Here is a 24,588-nt window from a genome sequence, read left to right on the forward strand (position 1 = left end):
TAGCCGTATGGTTTAAATTAAGGGGAGATTTATTTATGATCTTTAGAAGCTGCTCCCTGGGACCGTGCACCGTGCAATTTATATTGTGCAAGTGACAGAGAGGCCCAGGTTCATGGTTAATAGCAGCAGAGTGGCGTGGAGTAATATATGGTTATGGCCAATTAGATTGGCTGGGGACAGATTTATGATGGGGGCGGCCATTTCTTGTTCCTCTCTGCCTCTACCTCACACACACACACACACTTAAACACACACACATACATGTATTTCTCTGGAGGGATTTCGCCACCTCTCACACGATGCTGTTTCCTCCTCTGTAGCTTGGTTTCATTCATTCATTGATTCGCCTTCTCTGCCTCAGGGTCCCTTATTTCTTCTTTTTTCCAATTCCCTCACATTCTCTCACACAGTCCTCATTGTGCATGATTCACGGGCAGGAGACAGAAAGATGAGGTGATAACGCAGAGACGTCATTAATCACAAAATCCAAGCTGAGGGCCTCCTTAAAAACTTTACACACACACACAAGAAAATTGTGTGTATCTCGAAAAGATTTAGTATCTCTAATGACCGTGCACAGCAATGAACAGCTCAATGTGTGTGTGTGTGTAAAGGCACCTGGTTATGACTGGTTACCGTGTGACGGAGCTGAACCTCTTCTTATCTCGCTGCCTTCAACCAGCTACACGTGTGTTTGGGGTTTCGATGCCGTAAACTCCTTTCGGTGTGGCTGGAGGGTTTTGTCTATATATGGTGTTTTGTCCTGTTTGCCTGCTTTTACGTGAAATATCTGTTGTGAGTTCCAGGCTTTTAGAGTTCACCTAAATATCAAAGAGTCGTACCTGAAATTACACCGTAAATCTGTCTGAAGTACACGCTGGTTACTTCCTCCCTCTCCTCTCTTTGCTTTTTTATGGGCCAACTTACTGCAGTACTTTAAAATGTATTGCCTAATATTTAAGGATACCATCAAGAATAAGAGACAATTCCTCGATGGCTTGCTTATATTTAAATTTATATTAAGACAATGCCTAGACTGTATATGAGGATGGACGACACGCCTCCTCTTCCTCCCAGAAATGAAGGCAAAATATCCAGGATGCAAATATCCCCATCTGATGCATTTGGATATTGAAACCATATCCATGAAATGAGAACTACCTTTGAGAACTACTACAATTAAAAAGATTTTTAATTGTTTTATAATTCATATTTATTATGAAGGAGGAAAGGTTTATATCCGACTAGCTCAGTCAGACACAAGGGGGCGATCTAGATACTTTTGCTCCACTTTCGCTCTCATGTCGTACATCTTTATATACTGTCTATGCAGCAGGGCATAACGCCTTTTTATGTTATGAAAACAAAAGGCAACAATAAGTGCACACACCTTTCAGACTCATTATAGGAAATATACATCATATTGTTGTAATATAATCTAAATGTCCTAATGGCCCTCTCATCGAAGCTAAAACAAAACAACGTGTGTGACAGCCTATTGATTTTATTTCAACTGATTTCATCTCATGTGCAATATTTTCGTCAATGTGTCTTTTCTTATCATATTTATTGATTGAGGATTTCAAACATTAATGATACAAATTTGTTTCAGTAACAACTCACCAACCACTCCTTTAAAGTTCCCACTACATAATGGCTCCATCCATTTCAGAAGCACAGAACAGGATAAGAACAGTTAATGTTATTTTGAGATAAAGTGAATTTGATGTCATCCATGTTTCGATACCTGCAGGATTCACGTGTGATGGGGGGATGGGGGGGTGCATCATCCTTCCTATCGGGCTTTCTCTAATTTCCTGACAGTAGTCGGTCTGTTTCCCTGTCTGCAGGCTGCGAGCTCACGGCCGTCCCTCTGTCAGTGGCCTTATCTCCTCTCAAACATGATTTATTCCACTGTAGTGTTGGTTTTATTAAATGCCCACATTATTACTGATGGATGGCCGACTGATCGCTAAGAGCAAGCGAGCTGATAAGGGAAGCGAGATGGAGACTGTGTGTGTGTCAGAGTGTGTGTTAGTGAGAGAGAGAGAGAGAGAGAGAGAGATAGAGTGTGGGTGTGTGAGTGGAATTCTATGCAGTGTATTGGGGTCATGCTGCTCCACAAAGTCAAATGAATTAGTAGGCACCTCCAGGAAATTACACTGCAATGTGTGTGTGTGTGTGTGTGTGTGGTGGCCCATGCACGTGCACGCCCTTGCATGATGCATCATGGCTGTTTGAGTGTCTCTCTGCTTGTCCCTTTGGGGCCCTTAATGAACAGACAGCCTCTGCCAATCAAGGTCAAGGTCATGGCCGTGATTAGTGCCAGACACAAGCATAGTCCTGCTCTCTGATGAGAGACAGCAGCGGTGCACCATGTTGCCAGCTCCATTATCTGCCTGTGCAGCCATATTTGTCCTTGTATACCCATGTTGAACACATTTGGCCCAGTGCTGTGAACTTGGCTCATTGGCCATGACTGTATCTTGATGAGCGTCAGATGTTGCTTGATTGCTTTTGATGAACTACCTGCCAACATGGCCCTTCTGTGAACGACACTGCGTAAAAACATATAAATATATTTACTTAAAATTTTCACCAAACATCGGTAATTTGATTTATTTTGTTTCCAATCGCACTTTTGAAACAAACCTGAAAGAAACAAAAGGTCTCCACGGTGTCCTGTGAATGAGAGACTCTATGAGGCCCCTGAGGAGCGCAGGTTCATGTCTTCATCATTGTGTCTGGGAATTTCTACACAAAAAAGGGGACTGAAATGTTACAATAGAACACACAAACACACACACAAACCCAGACGCACGGGTCTGCACAGGTCTCCTTGTTAGGACTTCCATTCATTGCAGACATTCTAACCAAACCCTCCTCCTTCGCCTTAACCATGACCAATTCAAGCCTAACCCCAACCACTATTGGATGCATGGTTGGATAGATAGAAAGAACTATGTGTAGTCTCTATCTATCTATCTATCTATCTATCTATCTATCTATCTATCTATCTATCTATCTATCTATCTATCTATCTATCTATCTATCTATCTATCTTTCATCTGTTCTTTGTCAGATTGTTTTGTCTAAATACAAAGCAGCACAGCGCGCCGTTGCGCACGTCACAGTGCGAGCTCGCAGACCTCTCTCTCTCTCTCCCCCCACCCTCCGTCTCTCTCTCTCTCTCTCTCTCTCTCTCTCTCCACCCCCCCCCCCTCACCCTATCTCTCTCTCTATCTCCTGTCATCTCGCGCACCTCCACTCTCACGCGCCATCTCTCAGCAGCAGCACACAGGCCCGCGGGAGGGGACGACGACCCTCAGAAACGAAAAGGAGACGAGACGACAATAAAGCTGAGCGCTGTGCGGAGACAGGACAGCTCATCGGCGGACACGCACACACGCACACACACACACACACACACACACACACACACACACACACACACACACAAACCCACACACCGGAGCAGAGAGGACGAGGATCGCGGAGAAGAGGAGGAGGGGACGGAGAGCAGCGCTGGAGGAGAAGCGGACACATCTGCCTGACATGACTTCAGAGGATTTCCTCTCCGGTGGAAACAGAATAAATGAGGGAGACGCAACCTTCTTCGGAGGAGGCCGGGATGACTAACATGTGTCGGAATTACCAGTGAGGACCATCATGTTGTGTCTGCTCCACCACCTGAAGACGCATCAGCTGCAGAAGACTTCCAGCCCGTTTATCTGTCACATCTTCTTGTAGGGGTCCAGGGTGAGTCGGGCTGTCTCCCGGGGAGTCGGCTGGATTGGTTTTGGGGAGTGAAGGAGGAGGAGTTTTTTAAAATTTGTTTTAAAGAGGCGACCCCCCCCCCCCTTACATAAATGTTTGCGTGCCGTCAGTGCTCCAGTTCTCTGTCGACCCCCCCAACCTCCCCGCTCTCTTCCCCTCTGAATAGTGAGTCTCACGCGCAGACAGACGCGTCTCATATGCGCACATAGTCACAGACAGACCTGACCCGGACATTATCCCACGCGCCTGCACGCACGCACGCGCCCGCGCACACACATACACACGCACATATTATGCATACATAATCTTATGGCCATAACCCTCCCATCCTCACCCCACCCCCCCAAAATCTGATGACTCCCCGGAGTAGAGGTGGACGTGGTACGGAACCGGCTGGAGCATCATCATCATCATCATCGTCCTCAACGCTGCCCCTGTCATCATCTTCACCAACCTCCTCCTCCTCTTCCTCGCTATCACCATGTCCTCGTCGTCGCGCAAGATCTCCTCCGAGTCGTTCAGCAGCTCGGTGGGCTCGGACTGCGGGCTCGAGAGCCCCGGCGGGGACGCGGGGGACGGCGGTCCAGAGCCGGGGGAGGAGAGCCGCGGCTGCCCCTTCTCCTCCTTCCACTCTGCCCCCAGAGCGGTGATCTGGAACGGCCGCAGCCTCGCCGAGAGGCCGGCGTGCCCGGCGGGCGAGGAGCAGCAGCTGGGACCCGGCGGGCCGCACAAGAGGGTGACCAGGAGGAGACGGGTGAACTTGGACTCGCTGGGGGAGAGCCTCCGCCGGCTGACCTCACCCACGGTAGGCCTGCAGCTCACTGTGCCCCCAAGATAGGCTGTCATTAAATAGGCGTATACATAACGTAAGTTATTGCTATTACATAATAGAGCAACCCTCTCTGCTATTATCCAGGACTTTACAGTGTCTGGTGACATTTATGATAATATCCTTCACCTATAAAACAGTCTATTATCTTCCACAAAGTTGTGCATCATTCTTCTAAAATCTGTTAAATGGTTTGGGTCTGGTTTGTTTGTTCAGAGCAGGACATTAGGGACTTGGTCTGAAGATCAGAAGATCCTCAATATGACCAGGGTTAGGGTTAGCCTGAGGCTCCAGAGTTCAGAGGGAACCCAGCATCGGGAAAGAGAGCAGTCAAACCACTGTTTGATTCTTCGAAATCCCAGTTTATCTTTTCCCACATGGATGTAGTGTGCTGCCTATAAAAACACCCCAGCTCCTGATAGCTTCAATCATCTGGCACATTATGCCATTAAAATGTTGTTGTTAGGATGAGAGATACACATATAGAAAGAGATTCCCATGCCTTGTCTGTGTTTATGTAATGGTGTGGGGAGTGAGGCAGCCTGTATCTGTGTGTGTGTGTGTGTTTCTGTTTTATCCACGTCTCACTTGTATTACAGGCTGTAATGTAATGAAGCAGCTATTAGAACTGAGCCCAATTGTGATAGATGGCGTGTGATTAGGGCATTTGCTGTTGCATTGTTTGGATTTGATTGCATCTCCTGTAATGTGGCCCCTGCTGTGTGGCTGCTCAGCTCTAATATGTACAGACACTAGACAGACAGATGTTCAATATGTGGACAAAACAGAGATGTCACACCAGATGGGGGTTTTCACTTTTGGTCATCCTATGATCATAACTATGAAGATACATAGTCAAGAGATATTAAGCTGAATGCAAATTAGCAGTAAGTGTAACAAAATACAAGACTCACCACTATGACCATGGCTTAATAATATATATCATATTCGTTTTCATAAGGAGACAGGTCAACAGCATATTATGATAATCATCATATTCCACTTTTGTATAAATTGTAAAATGCAAAACTGCATCAGGAACTTTTGCCTTTATTGAGTAAATCCTAAAGTTATAAAATGTCAAATCGTCAGAAAAGAATGTTTCCCAGCTCTGACGTTATGTGACTATTTAATCAAGATACCAAAGATCTGACCGACGAAGGGAAATCATAAAGAAGACAAAATAATAATATGGTCCCTTATACCAAGGATATGTTCAGTAATATCAAGGTAAAAACAGACAAACAGAAACATACATACATAGACACTTGCAGTGTTACAAGAACTAGCAGTAAATGTTTTTAAAGTGATTAATTCTCTGGTTAATACAAAAAAAATTCTAGATAGGTAGATAGTCTCATAAAGATGGACGTAATGACTGCTACCCAAAAGTGAAGCTAAAGCCTCTTGATCGCTACCTGGTGGCTGGCTGCAGTATAGGTCATTAATCACCCCTCCTCCCCGTTAGTGCATGGGACATGGATCAAGTCAAAAAGTCAAAGTAGGCTGCTTAGTTATTTGATTCTACAATAACAGGGTAAAATGTCATGATTGACTGCGGCGACTGACTCATGATTGGTCGTTGTTGGTACCTAAATGTTTGACCACTAGGGGTCTCTAAAACCCACTCACTACATTCAACATTTTCCTGGTCGGCAAGTTATGGTTAAGATTTTAGCTAGAAACTGCCAACGTACACATCCAACTCAAACAGAACAATGTGAACATTTCAGTGTCATCAATGTTACTGTCTCAAGCTGTAGAGTGTATGAGCCTTTAAACATTGCCGCTGAAAGTTGTGTACTTGTTCTGGTCACATGCCCACGGTTCCGTTCATGAACAAATTTGGGTCTGCTTTGGTCTGGAGCTCAATGCATGAAGACCTGATCCCATCACCATTTCCATTAATTTTCAATAGTTGTATATATTTTACCCGGGGCATTAGCAGTCACTGAAAACAGTCAGCATGCTCACCCATTTTGGGCTGTCCGCAGACATCTTAGTGGACGTAATTTACATCACAAGGACCATAGTGGAAATAGAACCTCCTTGGGGGAGGTAAGTCATTAACAAAGAAAGGTTATTTGTCCTTAAATTTGCTTCTGATCTAAGAATCTGGATCTCATGTTTGTTCCAGGTTCACAGTATTTATGTTTGCTCCCCCACATTATAAGTGAACTGCTGTGTTCAATAGACCACTGAAAGTTGTGGGAATAGGTTTCTCCAAACTGCGAATGCTCAGACCCTGCGATCTCGTTCCTGGGGGAAAAAGATGTTGAAGAGAAATCGATAGAGGAGAGTGTGTCAGTGTCTTTGCTGCCCATGCACAACCTTGCAAAAATAATGAAATTCAACAGCACAGCTTAAAATCTGAAGTAAGTGTATATTGGACAGGGTCAGCGAGAGCCAACTTCAGTCCTCCGCTGCAGCTCTTATACTCAGCCTGATCTTTGATAGAGCGACTGAATAATAGGGTAAGGGGGACACTTAGAGACAGGGCTGTATCACACTCACTTGTGACATCCTAAATTTTACATATGGGTAGGATTGTGGATGTGTGTCTCCGTCCGCATGACAGCACATTTACATGCAGTTACAGATATCAGCTGGACATAAGTAGAGGCTTGGAAAATAACTAAATATGTAAGGGCCATTATGGTGACGTGCTGTGGTCACAGGGACATGAAAAGGGTACATGTATATGAGAGTAAATGTGGGTTAACAGTGGTGGTGCCATCAAAAATATTAATTGCTGCCATAAGTAGGAACATGCAGAAATCAATCTAGCTTCGCTCACACACGCACTCATGCACGGATGCACAGACGCACATAGCGGCTGCGTGCAGTGCCAGTGCCTGTTGTTGACTGCAATGGACCATGACAGAGAGAACAGAGCATGCTCTCTCTGTGGTTGTCTTCACCCTGACCACTCTGACCCAGAACCAACAACCCACACACACTTGCATGTGTTCATTCACTTTCTCTCCCACTCCCAGTTACATGGAAGGTCGCCATTAGCTTACTGACCCATGATACTGATCAAAAGACCACAGAGTGTTGGCCACAAATATGCCAAGTGTGACACAAGTGTGGTATGATTACTCTATAATAATATATACAATAAATGCTCGATCCACCTTGCTGGATACACAGATTGGTCATTGTAATGCAGTTGTACACATTGGAAATGTCTTTGTTGGAATGCAAGATTCTCTTTAGACTATACTCCCCCTACAGGTGGGATGCATAAAACTAAGTTGTAATAACCAGTTGCGGTCTGAGCCTCCCAGTGCTCAAAAGTGTACACACACTCATTTGTTCACAAGTTGATGGAGAAGAAGCAGGAGCCCCTCAGAAGCCAAAGAGCCATGTCGACAATAGCATAAAAGCCAACAAGCTAACACAGCAAGCAAGTAGCCGATGCAGTTATGTACAAGCATGTCGGTTTAATTCACATCGAAATGTGCGGCTAACTTGCTAAACCTCAGAGAAACTTCAAAAAGTTATGAGTTACTTTTACAATAAAAACAACGTCAGTTCAGCATCTGTACTGCATCTTTTGGCCTCTTTTAGCTCTCGAGTGAATTATGCTCTGATATTAACTCTTGTTCTGTTCCTGCCCTGGCTCACGTTGGTTCTGTGCACACGTGAAACTTCTGCCCTCAGGTTTCTCCTCTGCTCTTGTTATGATAGACCATGCTAGTATACACGAATGGAAATTTGGAGAACTTCTCCACTGCACTGTGTCTATGTGCGCTTCATTTAAAATGACTCTGTTGTTCTCAGCGTTGAATTTGTGCTTTAAAAACTCACCATATCCCGACAACCAGAGAATCGTGGCCGAGCAAATCCTTCCGTCTCAGCGCGATTGTTGTGTGACTGAGTGAGATTAATGTGTGTGACGGGGTACGAAGTTGTGTGCACAGTAAACATGCCAACGATTGTAACAATGCAGACTAATGATGATGTATCGGTACAGTGTGTTTGCACATGTGTGTGTGTGATAACAGTATTGTGCCTGTGTGCCTGGTCCTGCTGACGAATCCTGTGTGCACACACTGTGAAAGCTCTGTGGTAAATGAGTAGCTGAATCAAGGATGCCGAGGTGGACTGTCATGAGAAAACAGCTTCTCCACTCCACTGTATACTGTGGACCCTCACACCCATGTGTCAGTGGGGAACTGAGAGTTTTTTTCTCACAAATAGTCTGAATAGTCCACTGAGTATTTCCCAGCTATCAGATCTACACAGTTGCTTGTGCCCATCTTACTCCTGTTGATGCTAAGTTGAAGTGTGGCTGCCGCTGTAGCTACAGGTGTTTCTGTGTTAATAGGAGTGATTTCCAGTGTTGTCGAGAATAATCGATGAACATACTATCTACTAAATGCAGAAATTTGGTGTGATCAGGACACATATCTTCAATATTAATACACTTTGAATGAACTGGCAAACATCACCTTGCCGTCTGTGCGGCAGTGGGGCGTGGCACTGTGCCTTAACAGGCAGCCTGCGTACCAAGTTGAACATGTCCTCCTCTATGTCCTCAGATACACAACAAGTACGGGTGCTTTCACTTTCTGTGATGAGTTATGGGCACGATCAAATGACCTACAGGGACGCGACACTCAATGAAACTGTGCCATACTTACTCATACCACTGGCATATTTCTGAAATCTCAGTCTATCTGTCTATCTGTCTGTCTGCAATTTGGACTCGCAATACAATAAATATTAATAAACTCTAAATTAATAGGCGAACAATGTTGATGTTGTCAATCACAACAATGTGACATTCACAGCAACAGGCGCGTTGACGGCAGCAGCAGCTGATTCTCCATTTCTCTCGATTCTCAGTCGAGCTTCATTGAACTTTGAATGAACAGGCGAACAGCTCTTTGTGCACAGGGGTAGTTCAGCTCCAGCTTCTTTACTTGCTGTAGCTCAATTACTGCAGTTTATTTTTGTACAGTTTCATACAGAAAACAGCATTAACACAGGCCACGCTAACAAATGACTGTATCAGTGCCGAATGGGCGGCGGCCTCAGAATGACCTCTCCAGCTGGCACTCTATGTTCTAGTATTGTCACTACAGTCCGGCATTTGAGCTGCATCACAGATAATCACATTGGTCCCGCCCTCTCAAGCTTAGGCTGTCAGTGACAAACGCAAATCACACCAGCTGTGGAGACACACACACACAAACACACACACACACATAAACACACACATTTATCAGTAGGAATTGTAATAATATGTACAATACGGATGTTTTAAGGCAGATAATTACATTTGTGATGTAAACGCACACAAACACTCACACTTACTCTCATGCATTGACTTTTTCTTACAGACGCCGATGGTTCAGGAGGCTCTGCAGAGAACTCTACAATTCTACAGACAACAAGAGATCAGGTAAGACTGTTGCTGTCTGTGTCTCTCGCTGGCTCTTTTTTTGACTCACGTCCTCTTTTGTCATTCTCCACACTCAGCTACTCCACCCGCTGTCTACCTGTCCCGGCGTCCCATCACTCATTTTCTCCCCTCTGCGTCTATTTCTCCTCACTTCTCTGTCTGTCTGTGTGCCTGTCTGTCATATCTGTCACTCATGCACCCACCCACACACACGCACACTCTCTCTCTCTCTCTCTCTCTCTCTCTCTCTCTCACACACACACCAGAAATGTTAAGGTAGATTACATTTACATTTGGGAATAAATCCACACAAATCAGATCAGTCTCTGTGAGGCATTCACTGTCTCTACTACCCCGTATTTTCGCTGCCTGCCTGTCTTCTTCCTCTCTTTTTAAGTCCCACAGGACACACACACACATACACACACACGACCACAACTCTGAACCAGGCACACCTTGTTCTAACAATGTCCATGAAGCACATATAGTGAAAAGATTTGTATATATACAGATGATACATTAGCACACATAATTCAGTTCCGTCCTGTGGCCTCCGGCATTGTAAATGTGTCTCTTTGGGGATGTGATCGACTTAGTGATCTCATTGGCTAATCATGGCTCGTCCAGCATGTGAATCTTTTGATTTGTGTCTTTTGCAGGTGTCAGGAGGTCTGCAGTGAAGAGCGGCGACGAGAGAAGAAAGAGGAGAAGTGCCCGTTTCTAGAAAACTCGGGTTCAGAGGAAGATGTCTTACAAATCCTACAGTACATGGCCACCATACTGGGTAAGAATTTTAAGCATAACAAGATGTGTGTATGTATTAGGGGAGAGGAGAGAGAAGGGGATTCATGCACATTGCTGTGTGGTCTTCTATGTTTATGAGTTGATTTGGTTTTCGTGTTTGTGTCTGTATATTTATCTCTTTGTATATCTCTTTGTTTTTAAGGTCGATTGTATACTATTGTGTTATTTTAATTTGCTACCAAGACAAAAGAAAGCTGTTTGCAAGTCCTTCTGTGTTCACATTTGTATGTGTGAGCCATTTACTGTCTAGGAAGATGGACAAAATAACAGGTCCCCAGAAATGAAGCCAAAGTGTCTTTATCACCACCTAGTGGCTGAATGCAATATGGGTTATAAATCCCATCTCCACCATGTTAGACAATGGGACATGGACGAAACTAAAAAGTACACTATCATATATTTTTTTCTCGAAGATGATTTCTGTCATTTAAAGTAGTCCTTATCAAACTGATGTGTTTTCAATTGTTATATTTTGCTTGTGAGTTTGGTTTAAATTAATTATTTAATTCTATAAAAAAGGGGTGAAACATCACAATTGGCGGCTGAAACAGATTTATGATTGATTTGTGGGACCATCCCCCTATCGCTACTGCACAGTCTCAAGTGACATCATTGGTGCAAGATGGCAGCGTATTTTGGCTTTATTTCTGGGTAGTGGGAGGAAGTGAAGATTCATGTCCATCTTTACGTACAGTCTACGGTGTGAACTCTTCACACATCCACCCAAAACCATCCCCCAAAGGCTTCACCTCTAAAACACACACTGTACACACTTTTGATGAAAAAAAAGGTCCTAGGTAGTGCGCATGCAGCCACAAGTATACAACTATTTACACATGCAAAAACACACGCACCCAGCATGACTCACACTGGAGGCTTCTACTGTCTCTGTGGCTTTTCATGAAAAAAACGTATCACACACATTCACACAGATTGTCCTGGTGAGTCACCCAGTGCTCCCTCTGTACCAGCTCACATCTCTTCCTGCCTCTATCTAAAACATTTTACCTCTTCCTAGACCTCATCCTCTGTCCTGTCTTGTTGTGCAGAGCTACCTCCACTGCATTACCTGTATTAATTTATCTTCCGATCCAGCTCCGTCACTCTCCTTTTCAGCTTTCCACTCTTGGTCTCCTGCCTTTGCCTTCAGATCACCCTTTCCTGTCTCCATCTCTTTCCCTTCCCCGCTCTTAGTTGTGATTGAAAAACCTTAGGTCCATGTTCAAGTAAATCAAAATGTAAAGCAGATTTGCGCTGTGCAGGCCATTCAATGTGTTATTATAGTGCATGTTTTTGCAGCTTGTTACACAAGTAGCAACTGGGAGTTGGGAAGTAGTTTTATCCATTCATCCATCCACTTTATGCTGCTTATCTGGGTGCTACTCATGCTGGCAGGCTAGCCAAGCAGCTCAGACATCCCTCTCGCCCAGCCTCATCTTCCAGCTCTTCCTGCACGGGAACCCTGATGGCATATATAATCCCTACAGCATGTGCAGGATCCACCCAGGGATCTCCTCCCAGTTCGATGTGCTAGAAATACAACCCCAGAGGGGCGTCCAGGAAGCGTTAGCGCCGAAGAAGGCATCTGTGCCTATGAAAGCTCAACATAATCCATTCAGTTCAAACAACAGCAGTTCAGCTCTGAGCTCCTGTCGAAGGTCCTTATTTGCCCCGAATGTTGAGCAAATGCCTTTTAGCCACTTTTTGACCACAGATGAACATTACAGTTCCCAATGCTAAATTTAAAGCTTGACAAACAAAACAAAACGCTACATCAGCCCGGCTCCTATCTTACCACTCTGAAATGGGTGTAAGCCGCTATAAATACTACCAGTGTAGAGGCTGTTCTTCACCTGCCTTTACGGAATTATCTGTTTGCTTGGCCTATGTTAATACTGGTTGTAGCTAACTGTCAAAGTGACCTGCAGTGATTGAGCTGTGGAAAGACCTGCTGGTGGAATCAATCCGCAGAACCATGAAGCTTCCCCAGAGCTGTTTGCCTGTTTGGTGAAGCTCGACTCCGTACGCTGAAGCCCGAACTAGTTGTTGTGAATGCGCTGTTGTTTTGATCTACAGTGGTTACTTACGTTGATGAGTCCCAGCCGCCGCTGTTACAGACCTAGTCAAATTGTATTAATATTAAACATATTGTATGTCCAAAACGCACCACACTCAACATTGCACTCCGACCTTGGGCCCTTAACAATACACAGGCCAAGTGTGAAGCTGATAAGATCAGTGATTCTCGACGCAGATGAGCAACATACAGATGGACAGAGATTTCTGGAATAAGTAGATGCACCATGTTAAACTACCCTGAGTGAGTTCAGCTAGGAACAGACCAGTTGTGATGTCTTCATTAGTGCTTCCAAAAATGTTCATATTTTAGCACATTTTGGTATTTATATTTTCTTGTTGTTTGTTTGTATTTATAAATAATATATATTTTAATAATTTAATCCTATTTTTACTTTGTAATTCATTCATATGATTATTTCATCTAATTAAAATGTATTCATTATTGTTGCACAGCTTTGATGTTTGATTGCATTGCTTTTCTGTGGTTAATATGTTGAAATTATGTTTTGCTGCATTTAAAAGCTTAAACAGACCTTGTTGCAGAGGTTATGGTTTCTGCATTGCAAACATTCATGTTTTACATCCTCCCTTTCCCAGGATTACCATTCTGTGAGCTGCGGGAACATTTTGGTGAGGAGTTCTTCAGCCTCTGCTTTGAGGAAAATGAACGAGTGCTACGGGCTGTAGGTGGTAACCTCCAGGATTTCTTCAACGGCTTTGACGCCATTTTAGAACATATTCGAACCTCCACAGGACGTCGGGCCTCATCGGAGAGCCCCTCCTTCCAGTGCAAGGATCCCCATGAGGAGGAGAAAGGGAGAAGAAAGTTGGACAACGCTGTAGAGCGAGGAGATGGACAGGGAAAGGTGTTGCTACTTCACTGTTTCAACCCAGCTCCTGTTGTTGGATTGGTCATGCCAGGGTTGATCAGAGCAGTCGCCAGGCGGATCTTTTATTCAGAGGTTGAGGTGGAGGAAGTGCCACCACTAACTCCTTTATTACCCAATGAAGATACAGAGCACCCGGACGGCGACTCTACAACCCCGACTCCAACTGCGTCCCCCACTGCCTCACCCACCTCGTCTCCGTCCCCTCCCTCCCCTTTTTCAACCTCTGTCCCCACTGTGTGTCTGTCCTTCCAAATCCAAGAGACACGCCCTCCTTCCCTGTCCTCCCTCCCCAATGCTGCTTCAGTGAGCAGGCCTCCCCTCTCTCTTTCCACCAACCCCAGCGACCTGCGCATCGCCATGGCCACGTTCTGCCGTGCCTTTCCGTTCCACCTCATCCTGGGGCCTCGCATGGAGCTACTGCAGCTTGGAGAAGGACTGAGGCGACAGGCTCGCATAGAGCCTCACCGGAACCTCTCCTTCAGGGAATGTTTTGAGATTGTTTCGCCCAAGATGGAGCCTTCGTTCCAGGGCATCCTGCTGAGGCTTGCCTCCCCGTTTACCATCCGCACCAGGCCTGACGCCTCACAGACTGGTACCAAGGAGAAGGTAAAGAGGTCACACATAACAGATGACACTGTACAGATCATGCTTTTTTACCATATACTAAAGAATATTATTGCAGGGACAGTTATACAATGCAAGAAGTGGTTTGTACAACTGGCAGTTCAACCATTTTGGAAATCAAAATTGATGGTTTTGAAAAGGCAAAGCAATGGCTGGGCGCACGCCCCCTGATGTGGGGGGGAGGGGGTATCTGAAGCAATACGGTCATCTTACAAGAAGTTCTGATGTATTATGTATTCATGGCTGGATAAATGCATGGTAAACTGAAATCCAGACATGCCACCACAGAGCTCTGCTGTCTCCACTGTCCACCCAGAACGCCTTAAAATGATAACACATGAAAGAGTAATACTGTTGCAGTGGGTGAAATGGCTGGTAGTCAATGAATAACATGGTTTATTAAAAATATGGTTTATTTAAAGCATGGTTCTAACAAAGAATTTTATATTTATGGCATATCGCCCAATATTGAGAGGACTGCTCTTGGTGATCTGTTTTGTATTTTTCTTATTCTGTGTACAACAGTGACACTCTGGACCTGCATCATATTATATGCTAATATCAACCTTTAGCTTCACTGAAGATACTTAGTAGTAGCAGTAAGTTTCCACAGGGTTATCCCAGAGAGGATGTATAGTGTCTGATGCCTTGTCTGTACAGCTGCGGCTGTTTTTTCTAACGGATAACTTCCACTCTGTTAAAACAAAAATTATCTTTCCACATGACCCTCGTTTTACTGAATGTCTCAGTCCAGATGAGAAAAATAAAACTACGACAAACGCTCAAACAAGCATGCCGGGGCATTCGGTGGCGATAAAGTCTATATCAAGCATCTGCCTAACAGCAGAGTAGAACATTGTGTTCCAGGTAAATATATTGGGTGAGGCAGACGTCTGTATTGCAGTAATTTGGTGCAGTGGTTCAGCCTTGCAGTGCTAACAAACAAAACATGCTCTCTACACAAAGCAACAGTGGGCATGCACAAACTAAACTATGAAGACATTTGTCATGAACACAAGAATACAGAGGACTGGACAAGACCAGAGTATGATTAAGTTGAAAATATCAGATATTTGCTTTACCGCAGGTATAGCAATGTTGTTGCCCATTGATAATATGCGTGTGTCACATCTTGAATGTAAAAAAAGAAAGACAATTCATTCCACTACATGTTACATCACAACCACAGGCCGGTGATGTTTTGCAGGCGTGAGATTTGAACTGGTTCCAATTTGCCCAAAACAATGAAACAATCGGAGTTGTGTGCTGTAGCCAGTTATGTATTGATCGGATGGTCTCGGCAGGCTGTCAGTGACAGCACCAAGCAGCCTGACGCTAAATAGAACTGACAGAGGAGAAATTGATCAGTCCGGCTGCGGTGCAGGACTGTGTGTCCCTGTGTTTGTGTACGTGTGATAGAGCCACATGCATCTTGAGCTCAAGTCACACACAAAAATAGGTCCATTGTTCAAACTTTAAGTGTTGTCTTCTTCGCTCATGATGACTAATGTATACAGAGTGATGGAGGAAGCACACTGACCTGGATATTACAGGGGGAAAAGGAATTTGTTTACAACTGCAGATTCAGGGGCAATCAAGACACTCTTTCTTCACTTTTTGGGGAGTTGTCAAGTCGTCCATCTCTAAAACAGTCTATGCTCTAAACACAGCCTACCTATCATTCTGATTGCATTACTGCTGCCTCACTGATGAAAACACTGGACCTACGTGGCCATAGCTTTTGTGCTAGTTTTGATATACCATTTATAATGTTTCAAACTTGTTCTATGCTAAATGAGTGGGAGTTTCAGTCACAGCTGTTTTCAGCTCAAGGTTACCCGACGTGTCTGTGGTTTGGTTCTGTACAGTGGCCTCATAATCATCTGTCTATCTCATCCGTTCCATTTACTGCCCACTGAATCAGGGCAGCTTCCCATTCTATTCCCTGTTCCGTGTGTCACCAGTGATCGGTCCTGGCTTTGCTGAGGTTAAAGTTAGACACTGCCTCCGAGCACCAAACACTCTCTGCTAGACACTTGAAGGATTTGCGTTGCAGTGTGTGTTTGCGGAGCGGTGGTGGGCGGACTCTATTTTTCTTTCTTTTTGCCGTATGAATCTTCTGTCACCTGGGCAGAGAGGCGGAAAAAGGACAGAGAGAAAAGGAGGGACAGGCTGACATTTTCACTAGAAAGGGCAACGAGAGAAGGCGACATGCCAAGGTAAAGAGGCCACATTCCCCTGTGCTGCACTGTGTGTGTGCGTGTGAGTGGCCTGTAGTGGAGTTTCAGTTTGACTGCTTTCCTGTCTTTGCCCAGGGACATGAGCTGTGCGAGAGACATCCATAGACCTACTGAGAAGGTCAAACGGCCTCCCTCTCTGTCCCTCTGCTTAGTGTGAGTGCCGGGGGTCAGCACATAGGGGCGTTTTCACAGGGTGCACTGTCAGAAGCTCTCCTCCAACCTGTGCATCATCTCATTTCCCCTCACTCTACAGTCTCCTATATACTTCATGTAAATCCTCCTCACCTAGACTTGCTGTGTCTCTGTCAGAAGTGGAGCCGGTTTTGATTTTGACACACATTATAATGCAGGAGTTTTGAAACAAGAAAAAATAGTATCATCATGATGTGCCTAAGCGCTGAGTTGTAAAGCCAGTGCAGAACCACTTACTTAATTTACCAGTTGGAAGGTAGATATTGGATTTATATATGAATTTGAAGCTAAGAGCTGTTGTTTTTTATTGGTTGTCAGAAAATTGAGATTGAGATTGGCTCCAGCTCCCCCTGCTACCTGAGAAATGAGAAGCTGTATAAATAACAGATGGATGGAAATTTTAATCCTGCTTTTTTTCTCATTTTCGCCTCATGTCGCAGGCCAGTTAAAAATGGAGATAGAGGACAAGGAAGATTTTTGACAGCCAACAAATATATCTTGGTTTAGGAACCAACAGGATACGAAAATCTGCTGTGTCACATCTGCTGTTAAAACAAAAGCTACAGTATTGTGTTTGTAGAGGTTTATGTATCTGCATGTGTGCACCTGCGTGTCGGAGTACAAAGAGAATCTTGACATTAGCCCCACGTTTGATCTGTTTCTAGATAAATCAGTGCCCTGGCGGTTTGTTTGTTCACCGGAGAAGGCTTTGAAAATCACTGCCCTCTGCACCTCTGTCTACACTGGATACATTTAGAAGCCAGGGCGGAGGAAAATGTATGAGTGGAGAAAAATAAGTAATAAAGAAGAAACAGCACAACAAATCAACTTGGTTTTAGTTGGAAATATCTTGGGTTCATACTGTTCTTATTTAATATACTCTCACATTGGATGGATGATTTATGCCATCTCACAAAGGTCTGCTTGTGTTATTTAGTACAGTTAGTTACCATCTTCATTATTAGATTCTAAGGTGGTTGGATTTTCAAGTTCTTCTTCTTTAAGCCACAACAAGTTATTGGAGGGACCTTAATCACACATTGGAAGAAATCGGAAATCAGACACATTATGTTGACCATCCATTACTGCTAATATTTGGGATGTTGCTTCATCAATTTTGATTAAATACTTGGGCATAGTTGGCATATTTGTCATTTCTCAATTAATTTCCCAATTCTGGCCTCAGAGCCGTTTTTCCATATCTGTTAAGTCTAAAATTAATATTCTAATTGAATGACTTTAGTACATCAAGGCCATAGACTGACGATAAAGATGGACGACATGACAACTCCTAGAAAGTGAAGCCAGATAAAATCTCATAAATCCCGCCTCCTCCATGTAAGTGGACCAGACTAAACAGTCAAAGTACACGTCAAACAAATGTTTCTCAAAGATGGTGTCTGTCTTTTTATGATGTTCTTACACACTGTTGCTTGTTTCAGTGCAATGTTTCCAGCAAGGTTGGTTTAAATGAGTTATTTGATGCTATAAAAACAGAGTGAAATGTTATGATTGACAGCAGCTCCAAAAGATGTCAAAAGGGCAAGATGGCTGGAACAGTAGAAGGGATATTTCGAATATATTTTTGTACAATGGAACTTGTATGGATGATATAAATGGAGATGCTTTGAATATCTTTATATAAAGTCTACGAAATCAGTGTTAATGCTTTTCTAAGAAGACAAATACAAGGCTTTAAATTGATTATAACTTATGTCTTTGTGAGTTTTTTTTTCTAAAGAAATCATAAAACTACATGACTGATGTTCCAGTGTGTGAAAGAACTGAAGAGTTTATGTGTGACTCAGACAGTCCTAGTAACTTTTACTTTTACATTTACAGTGTATTTAAATGTGAAATCAGCTTTTTTAACCTCCTGCAGACTCTTTAAACTAAAGCAGCCAGTGTCCCTGTGTTGTGTGAGTTAGAGCGCCTGTGCTCGTGCACATGTTTTTCTGTGAGAGTGGGATGTACTGTGAAAGTGCCGCACAATACAGCCGGGGTCTCACAAGATAAGTGTGTTGCAGCTTTTTGTGGATTTATGTGTGTGTGCGTGTGTGTGTGTGTGTGTGTGAGAGGGAGAGAGAGAGAAGGATGAGAGAGGCTGACTCATTGACTCTTTGCTGCTCAGTGCTTGTTCATGCAAATGAGAGCCTGTTGACATGCCCGAGTCTGCTCACAAACGACAATCTATTAGCTGTCCGTTCCACCTTCCACCTTCCGCTATCCTCCTCTCCTCCTCTCCTCCTCTCTTTCACTCGTACATCCAGTGCATCTCTGTCTCTTCATGTGTGTCTCTCTCTCTCTCGTAACCCTCTGCCTCTATTTCCATCTCTGGCCCTTTCAGCCTTTTTTCCTCCCTTCCCCTCCCCTCACTCCTGTTCATCCTACTTCAGCTCCCTGTTGCCCATTGCGGTAATAACCTGAATCTGTACATGTAATACATCCGTCATGTGTCAAATGTGCAGCACACGGCGCGTAATGCTCAGCCCTCATGATTACAAGGTACGAAAACATTTATATAAACTTGCATGCATGTACACAAATGTCAAGCATACATGAAGAGAAAACAAACACAAATATGCATAGAGAGTGACCTAAAGGGGAATTCAAGGCAATACTGAAGGGCAAGTCATGAAGATTCAGGACAGCAATCAATAATACTTATGATAGATTTGATTATTACACAGCTTCCATAGTAATTTGATGGAGAAAAAAAGGCATTGATATATTTGGTCTTGTTCTACATGTGAATAGTAGTAGTTGGGTCTAAATCAGTATTTGTTAATGTATGCATCTAGCTGAAAGAAACTTGTTTTGAAGAACATGGAAGATCTTATATTTTTTTACTTTTGCTGCACAAGCGCTCCATTAAAAACTGTGCTGATGTCCCGTTATATAACACTCGAACAAGAAATTTGTCTGTGAAGATTTCAGGCACAGAGCTACCCTGACATTTTTTTTCACCTCCTCGTGATGACAATCCAGCGACCTTGAACAAAAGCTTGGCGTAAACGTGTAACAACCTGCTACAAAGAGTAATCACCACAGTGCACTGGACTAGGGCAAAGCATATTGTTGTGTTTTTATCTGCTCTTAGTTTCTCTACATTCTGCCTCCCTAAAGTACAGTCAAGTCTTTTATCAAGTTTTCTTTCAGCACGTGTTTTATGATGTTCCTACTCCCTCGACAGGCTTTCATCACGTCTCCAGTGCTACTATTTTTCTTCTTCGTCCTCACGTCTTCTGTGTCACTCTTTTTTTTCCCTTCACCACTCTGTTTCCTTTTTCACTTTGTTCACTCACCTCCTCTCTGCTGTGGTGACAGAGATGCGGGCAGGAGAGAAGAGCGCTGAGTTAAACAGAGACACACAACTAGGCCAACACAACTGTCTCCAGGGATGTGTGTGTGTGTGTGTGTGTGTGTGTGTGTCCATGTGTGGTTTGTATCTGTGCATCGGTGTATGTGTGTGTGTGTATGAGTGTGAGATAGAGAAAGGGTTTGTGACAGGAAAATGAGAGTGACAGAGAAACAAACTCAGAAATGGTGAGATGTTGGTGAGACCGACTGTTCATGATCAAAAAGCTAACAGTTAGATCGTTTTGCAGCAGAGACACATTGAGACACAGTAAAACAAAACAGCACGACCGTAAGACGAGATGCAGGACGGTTTGATGAGGTGTCCTGTCCTCATTTGAGACATTACAGTGCTCACAGGAAAGTCTGGACTTCCTAGATTAGTGACCTTTCTTTTACCTTCGGTTTCAGGTTGGCTGATCCAACTAGTGTGCACCTACAGTAACATGTGCCAAGTATTGTAGCTGAAGTAGATATCAAAGGCTATTTCCTGTTTATTACGTGCTTGTTTACATCATTTCTATCTGTCTCTTTTCAGATTTAATTATTTCATTCTCTTTTATACATATTTTTCTATTTCTTTTTCTTTGTTCACTCTTATTTTTTTAGCTTGCCAATTAAATCTTAGTCCTTTTTTAAATTCTGACTGTATTGTTTCCTGGTTGGTATTTTGGGGAGTTGTGCATTGGCGGCTGGGCTTGCTCGTGTTTCTTCTGATGGAGACGTTTCATTGCACAGGTAAAGCGACCAATGCACGCTGGTCGGTTGGGGCTGATGAGGTCTCATGGATGGGAGGTGTGTGGGGGTTTTTATGTGAAGCACCTTGTGTAACATTCGATTGGATGAAGAGTGCTCTAAGATATAAACAAAGTCTGATTGATTGATTGATTATTATGACGGTATAGGAGTTAATTCCAGATCTCGATGTAAGAAGCTTTCCTGCCTGTTTAAAGGCAACGTTTCCCTTTTTTTTCTTGTTGGAGATGACTGTGACATTTGAGCTCATCATTTCAAGAGCAACCTTCTCAAATACTTTGTTTTCTGGTTCCAAAGAGTGTGACGTTGAGATATAAAGACATTTAAAGACCCAGCAGGAACCGAGAATAGTACATTTCTACAAGGACGGTTATTAATTTGCATCTGGCTCCTGGCTTCCCTGATTTTACTGTCTCCATGGAGATGGATGGTAGTAAGCTCACATTCTTCTACTGCAGATACATGCATGTATATCCTGCACAGTGAGGAGACCTGTGCCCATTTAAATATATATCCTCATTCATTTATATATTTGCCACACAATGTGCAGATGTCACACAGTAGGCATGTGCTTTTACAATAGGTAACTGTACCTGCTAGCTGAATCAATGTGTCTGTCAAATAGTAGTTTGTACTCATCACACCAAGTTGTGTTCCAGGGGATAAAAGCGTTTTGAACTCTGACCCTGTGTTGTTATGAAGCTTATGTGCATATTGTATACTGGATGTTTCCATGTATGCATATATTTATACATATTTCTTTAGTAACACACACACACACGCACACACCACAAACACACACCACACACACACAAACACACACACAAACACACACACACACACACACACACACGAATGACAGTGTCAAAGGCAGTGTGTGTGTGTTTCCCTGTTGGATGTATTCTGCGTAAGGGAAACACTGTGTGTGTGTGTGTGTGTAGACCTCTGTGTGCAGACTGTATGTATTATGCAGACATAGGAGAGCCTTGTGCTATAAATAAAACAGGGCTGCTGTGTGCTCACTGGCGGAATAATCTATCTGACACTATGGAGAAGGAATGGGGGAGACAGAGAGAGGAGGAGCGCGGAGAGGGGAAGAGACAGGCAGCCATGTAAGACAGGTGGAGATGGAGAGAAGGGAGAGGAGAGCAAAGGAAGGAGCAAGGAGGGAGAGACGCTAATGATGGTGGGAGAAGAAGAAGAGCGGTGTATCCACAGAGCCCCAAGCAGAGGTGGTTAGCACAATGAAACAGCTAAAAGTCATATTTAAAAGGGCAGTTATGTCTTTTCCCAACATTTCCTTGGATAATTCCCCTCCCAAGACCATTTCACTGTTTCTCTTCTGCATACGAGAATGACAAGGCAGTCCGTTCAGTTTGTGCTCATTACACCTCTGTTAAGCAGGTCCTGCACATTGTCATTATGTGCAGGTGCAACCATGTGAAACGAATTCTTCGTCATATCTTTCCGGTACTGTTGGAGACAGTGCTGTTTGTGGAAATGCTGTCTCGTTCATGTTTATTTAAGAACACATGTCGCACATCTGATAGTGATATCTGTACTTCCCCATCAGGTTTGCATCTTAATTCATCCTACACCCACTCAAATATATAATCTTGAAACAAAATTACATGTATCATTATAGGTCATTCAAGGACATGGCCTGTGTGAGTCAACCCAGTGATTACGACAATGACAGGATTGTCTCCTAGATTTCTAGGTCACCAGTTTACCCAGTTTTTACAGTCCGTCTATATGGGTCAGCATGTTCCGTCTGTGCCTGTGTGTATTTTTCTCCGGCTTCCTCCACAGTCCGAAGCCAGGCAGACAGGTTAGGTTAATTGGCTCATCAAACTGGGTAAATTATTGTTTGTTTGTGTCTGTGTGTCAGCTGTGTGATGGACCGGCAACCTGTCCGGGGTTTATCCTGCCTCTCGTTCCAATGTCAGCTGGATTTCTTCCAGCTCCAGTGCGACCTTGAAAGATTAATAGATGATAGATGGATGATGCTTTATTTTCTTTTCTGTGCATCCCTATCTCTTCTAAAATCTCCAGAATAATACTCTCTTGAGTATGTTATAATGAAAATTACCTCTGGTTGTATAAAACTAATAAAGCAAATTCAGATTCATTTCATGACAAACATTGACTATAAGATCTTCACTGTAGATAGACCAGGTAGGATGAACGCAAGCATTAGAACTTCACCCTGCACCACGCACTGCTTATGAAAAGCTCTGCACACAACGTCCAGCACACAAACAATGACAAGTGACAGAGTATTGTAGAACTGTTTTAGGAGGACTCACTTATGACAATGAATAACACAGGACAAGAAAATAGGCAGATTTAGAAGGGGGACCGCCCGTCCCCCTTCTAAATCTACGCAAACTCAAACTAAGTATGAGTTTGTGTATTTCTGCATAAACCCAGGATAATTGTGTAAAACTTATTCAAGAAAAACTCATAGAAAAGCCTGACTTTCTGAATTCACCTTCTTAATCCCATGTGATTTCTCTCCCTGCCAGGTCATGGAACTGAAGGGTCAGATGATCCACGTGCCGGAGTCCAGCTCGCTGATGTTTCTGGGCTCGCCGCGTGTTGATAAGCTGGAGGAGCTGATGGGCAGGGGCCTCTATCTGTCAGACATCCCCATCCATGATGCCACACGGGACGTTATCCTGGTTGGGGAGCAGGCTAAAGCCCAGGATGGACTGAAGAAGAGAATGGACAAACTTAAGGTGGAATGGTTTACTTCTTAAACCTGGGTCTTCGAGTATTTACAGAAAAATACCATTGTTGAAAAATGGGCTCATCATTTTGTTTTTTATGAGACAATTATGTGAGCAATGCATGCATGCAGTTTTGCTGGAACAGTTTGACCAGCATATGAACGATTTGAACAAAAAAATAAATGAAAATTAGAGATACATTTTAATGTGATTATTTGGGCAGATATTGCGACTGTGATGAGTCATTTTAGGGAGATTGGTCATTTCGTTTTCGCTTAAAAATATTGAAAAATAACAATGATTTGGATGTTGCACTTGCCCACGTTGGATTATATGCTGTTTTTTTGGAAAATGTCTCTTAGCCTTAGAGAATGGTTTTACATACATCTACTATGTACAGGGGGGAATCCAGGGGTGGGACCAGGGGGCACTGAACCTCGACTGTCAGTAGTATTTTATTATACACAAGTCACTTACTAACAATAATAACAATAAAAATTACATTTTGTAAATAAAAAAAATCGTAGTTTTGTTGAAGTACAAAATGTGCTTGAACGAAACTGATAATTAAATGGAAAATATGTTCAATAAGGATGTATAATTATATATGTAATTGGCCCCTACGTGTGTTAATTGTGGCCCCTTAATGGCCCCTTATTTTGAAAAATCCACCTAACTGACTGTCATGGCACACGTAGAACTGATGACAGGATTTGAGGTTTGGTTTAAGTGATTTAATCAGCACTTAACCAGTTATCAACAGGCCACAACATACACTAGGGACCCCAGCGTCCTCCTCCTGCATCTCCAACTTGCGGCTTTGGTCACGTTAAATAGTTTAACAGCAGACTAAAATACTTGACAGTCATTTTCTATTACTGTCTACAGTTCTTCA

The 24,588-nt window shown here is 43.4% G+C and overlaps 1 protein-coding gene across 1 annotated transcript in view; it reads left to right on the forward strand.

Moving 5' to 3' along the window:
• Positions 1-3,924: 3,924 nt before the first annotated feature.
• gucy1a2 (guanylate cyclase 1, soluble, alpha 2) overlaps positions 3,925-24,588 on the forward strand; it is a 36,997-nt gene continuing 16,333 nt past the window's right edge. The window contains exons 1-5 of the mRNA XM_062386655.1: positions 3,925-4,582; positions 9,958-10,019; positions 10,679-10,803; positions 13,500-14,398; positions 23,490-23,702. Coding sequence (XP_062242639.1) covers positions 4,259-4,582; positions 9,958-10,019; positions 10,679-10,803; positions 13,500-14,398; positions 23,490-23,702 — 1,623 coding nt within the window. The 5' untranslated portion in view covers positions 3,925-4,258. The remainder of the gene's footprint in view (positions 4,583-9,957; positions 10,020-10,678; positions 10,804-13,499; positions 14,399-23,489; positions 23,703-24,588) is intronic.

The sequence above is a fragment of the Platichthys flesus genome, chromosome 4, assembly GCF_949316205.1.
Source record: "Platichthys flesus chromosome 4, fPlaFle2.1, whole genome shotgun sequence".
Taxonomy (NCBI): domain Eukaryota; kingdom Metazoa; phylum Chordata; class Actinopteri; order Pleuronectiformes; family Pleuronectidae; genus Platichthys; species Platichthys flesus.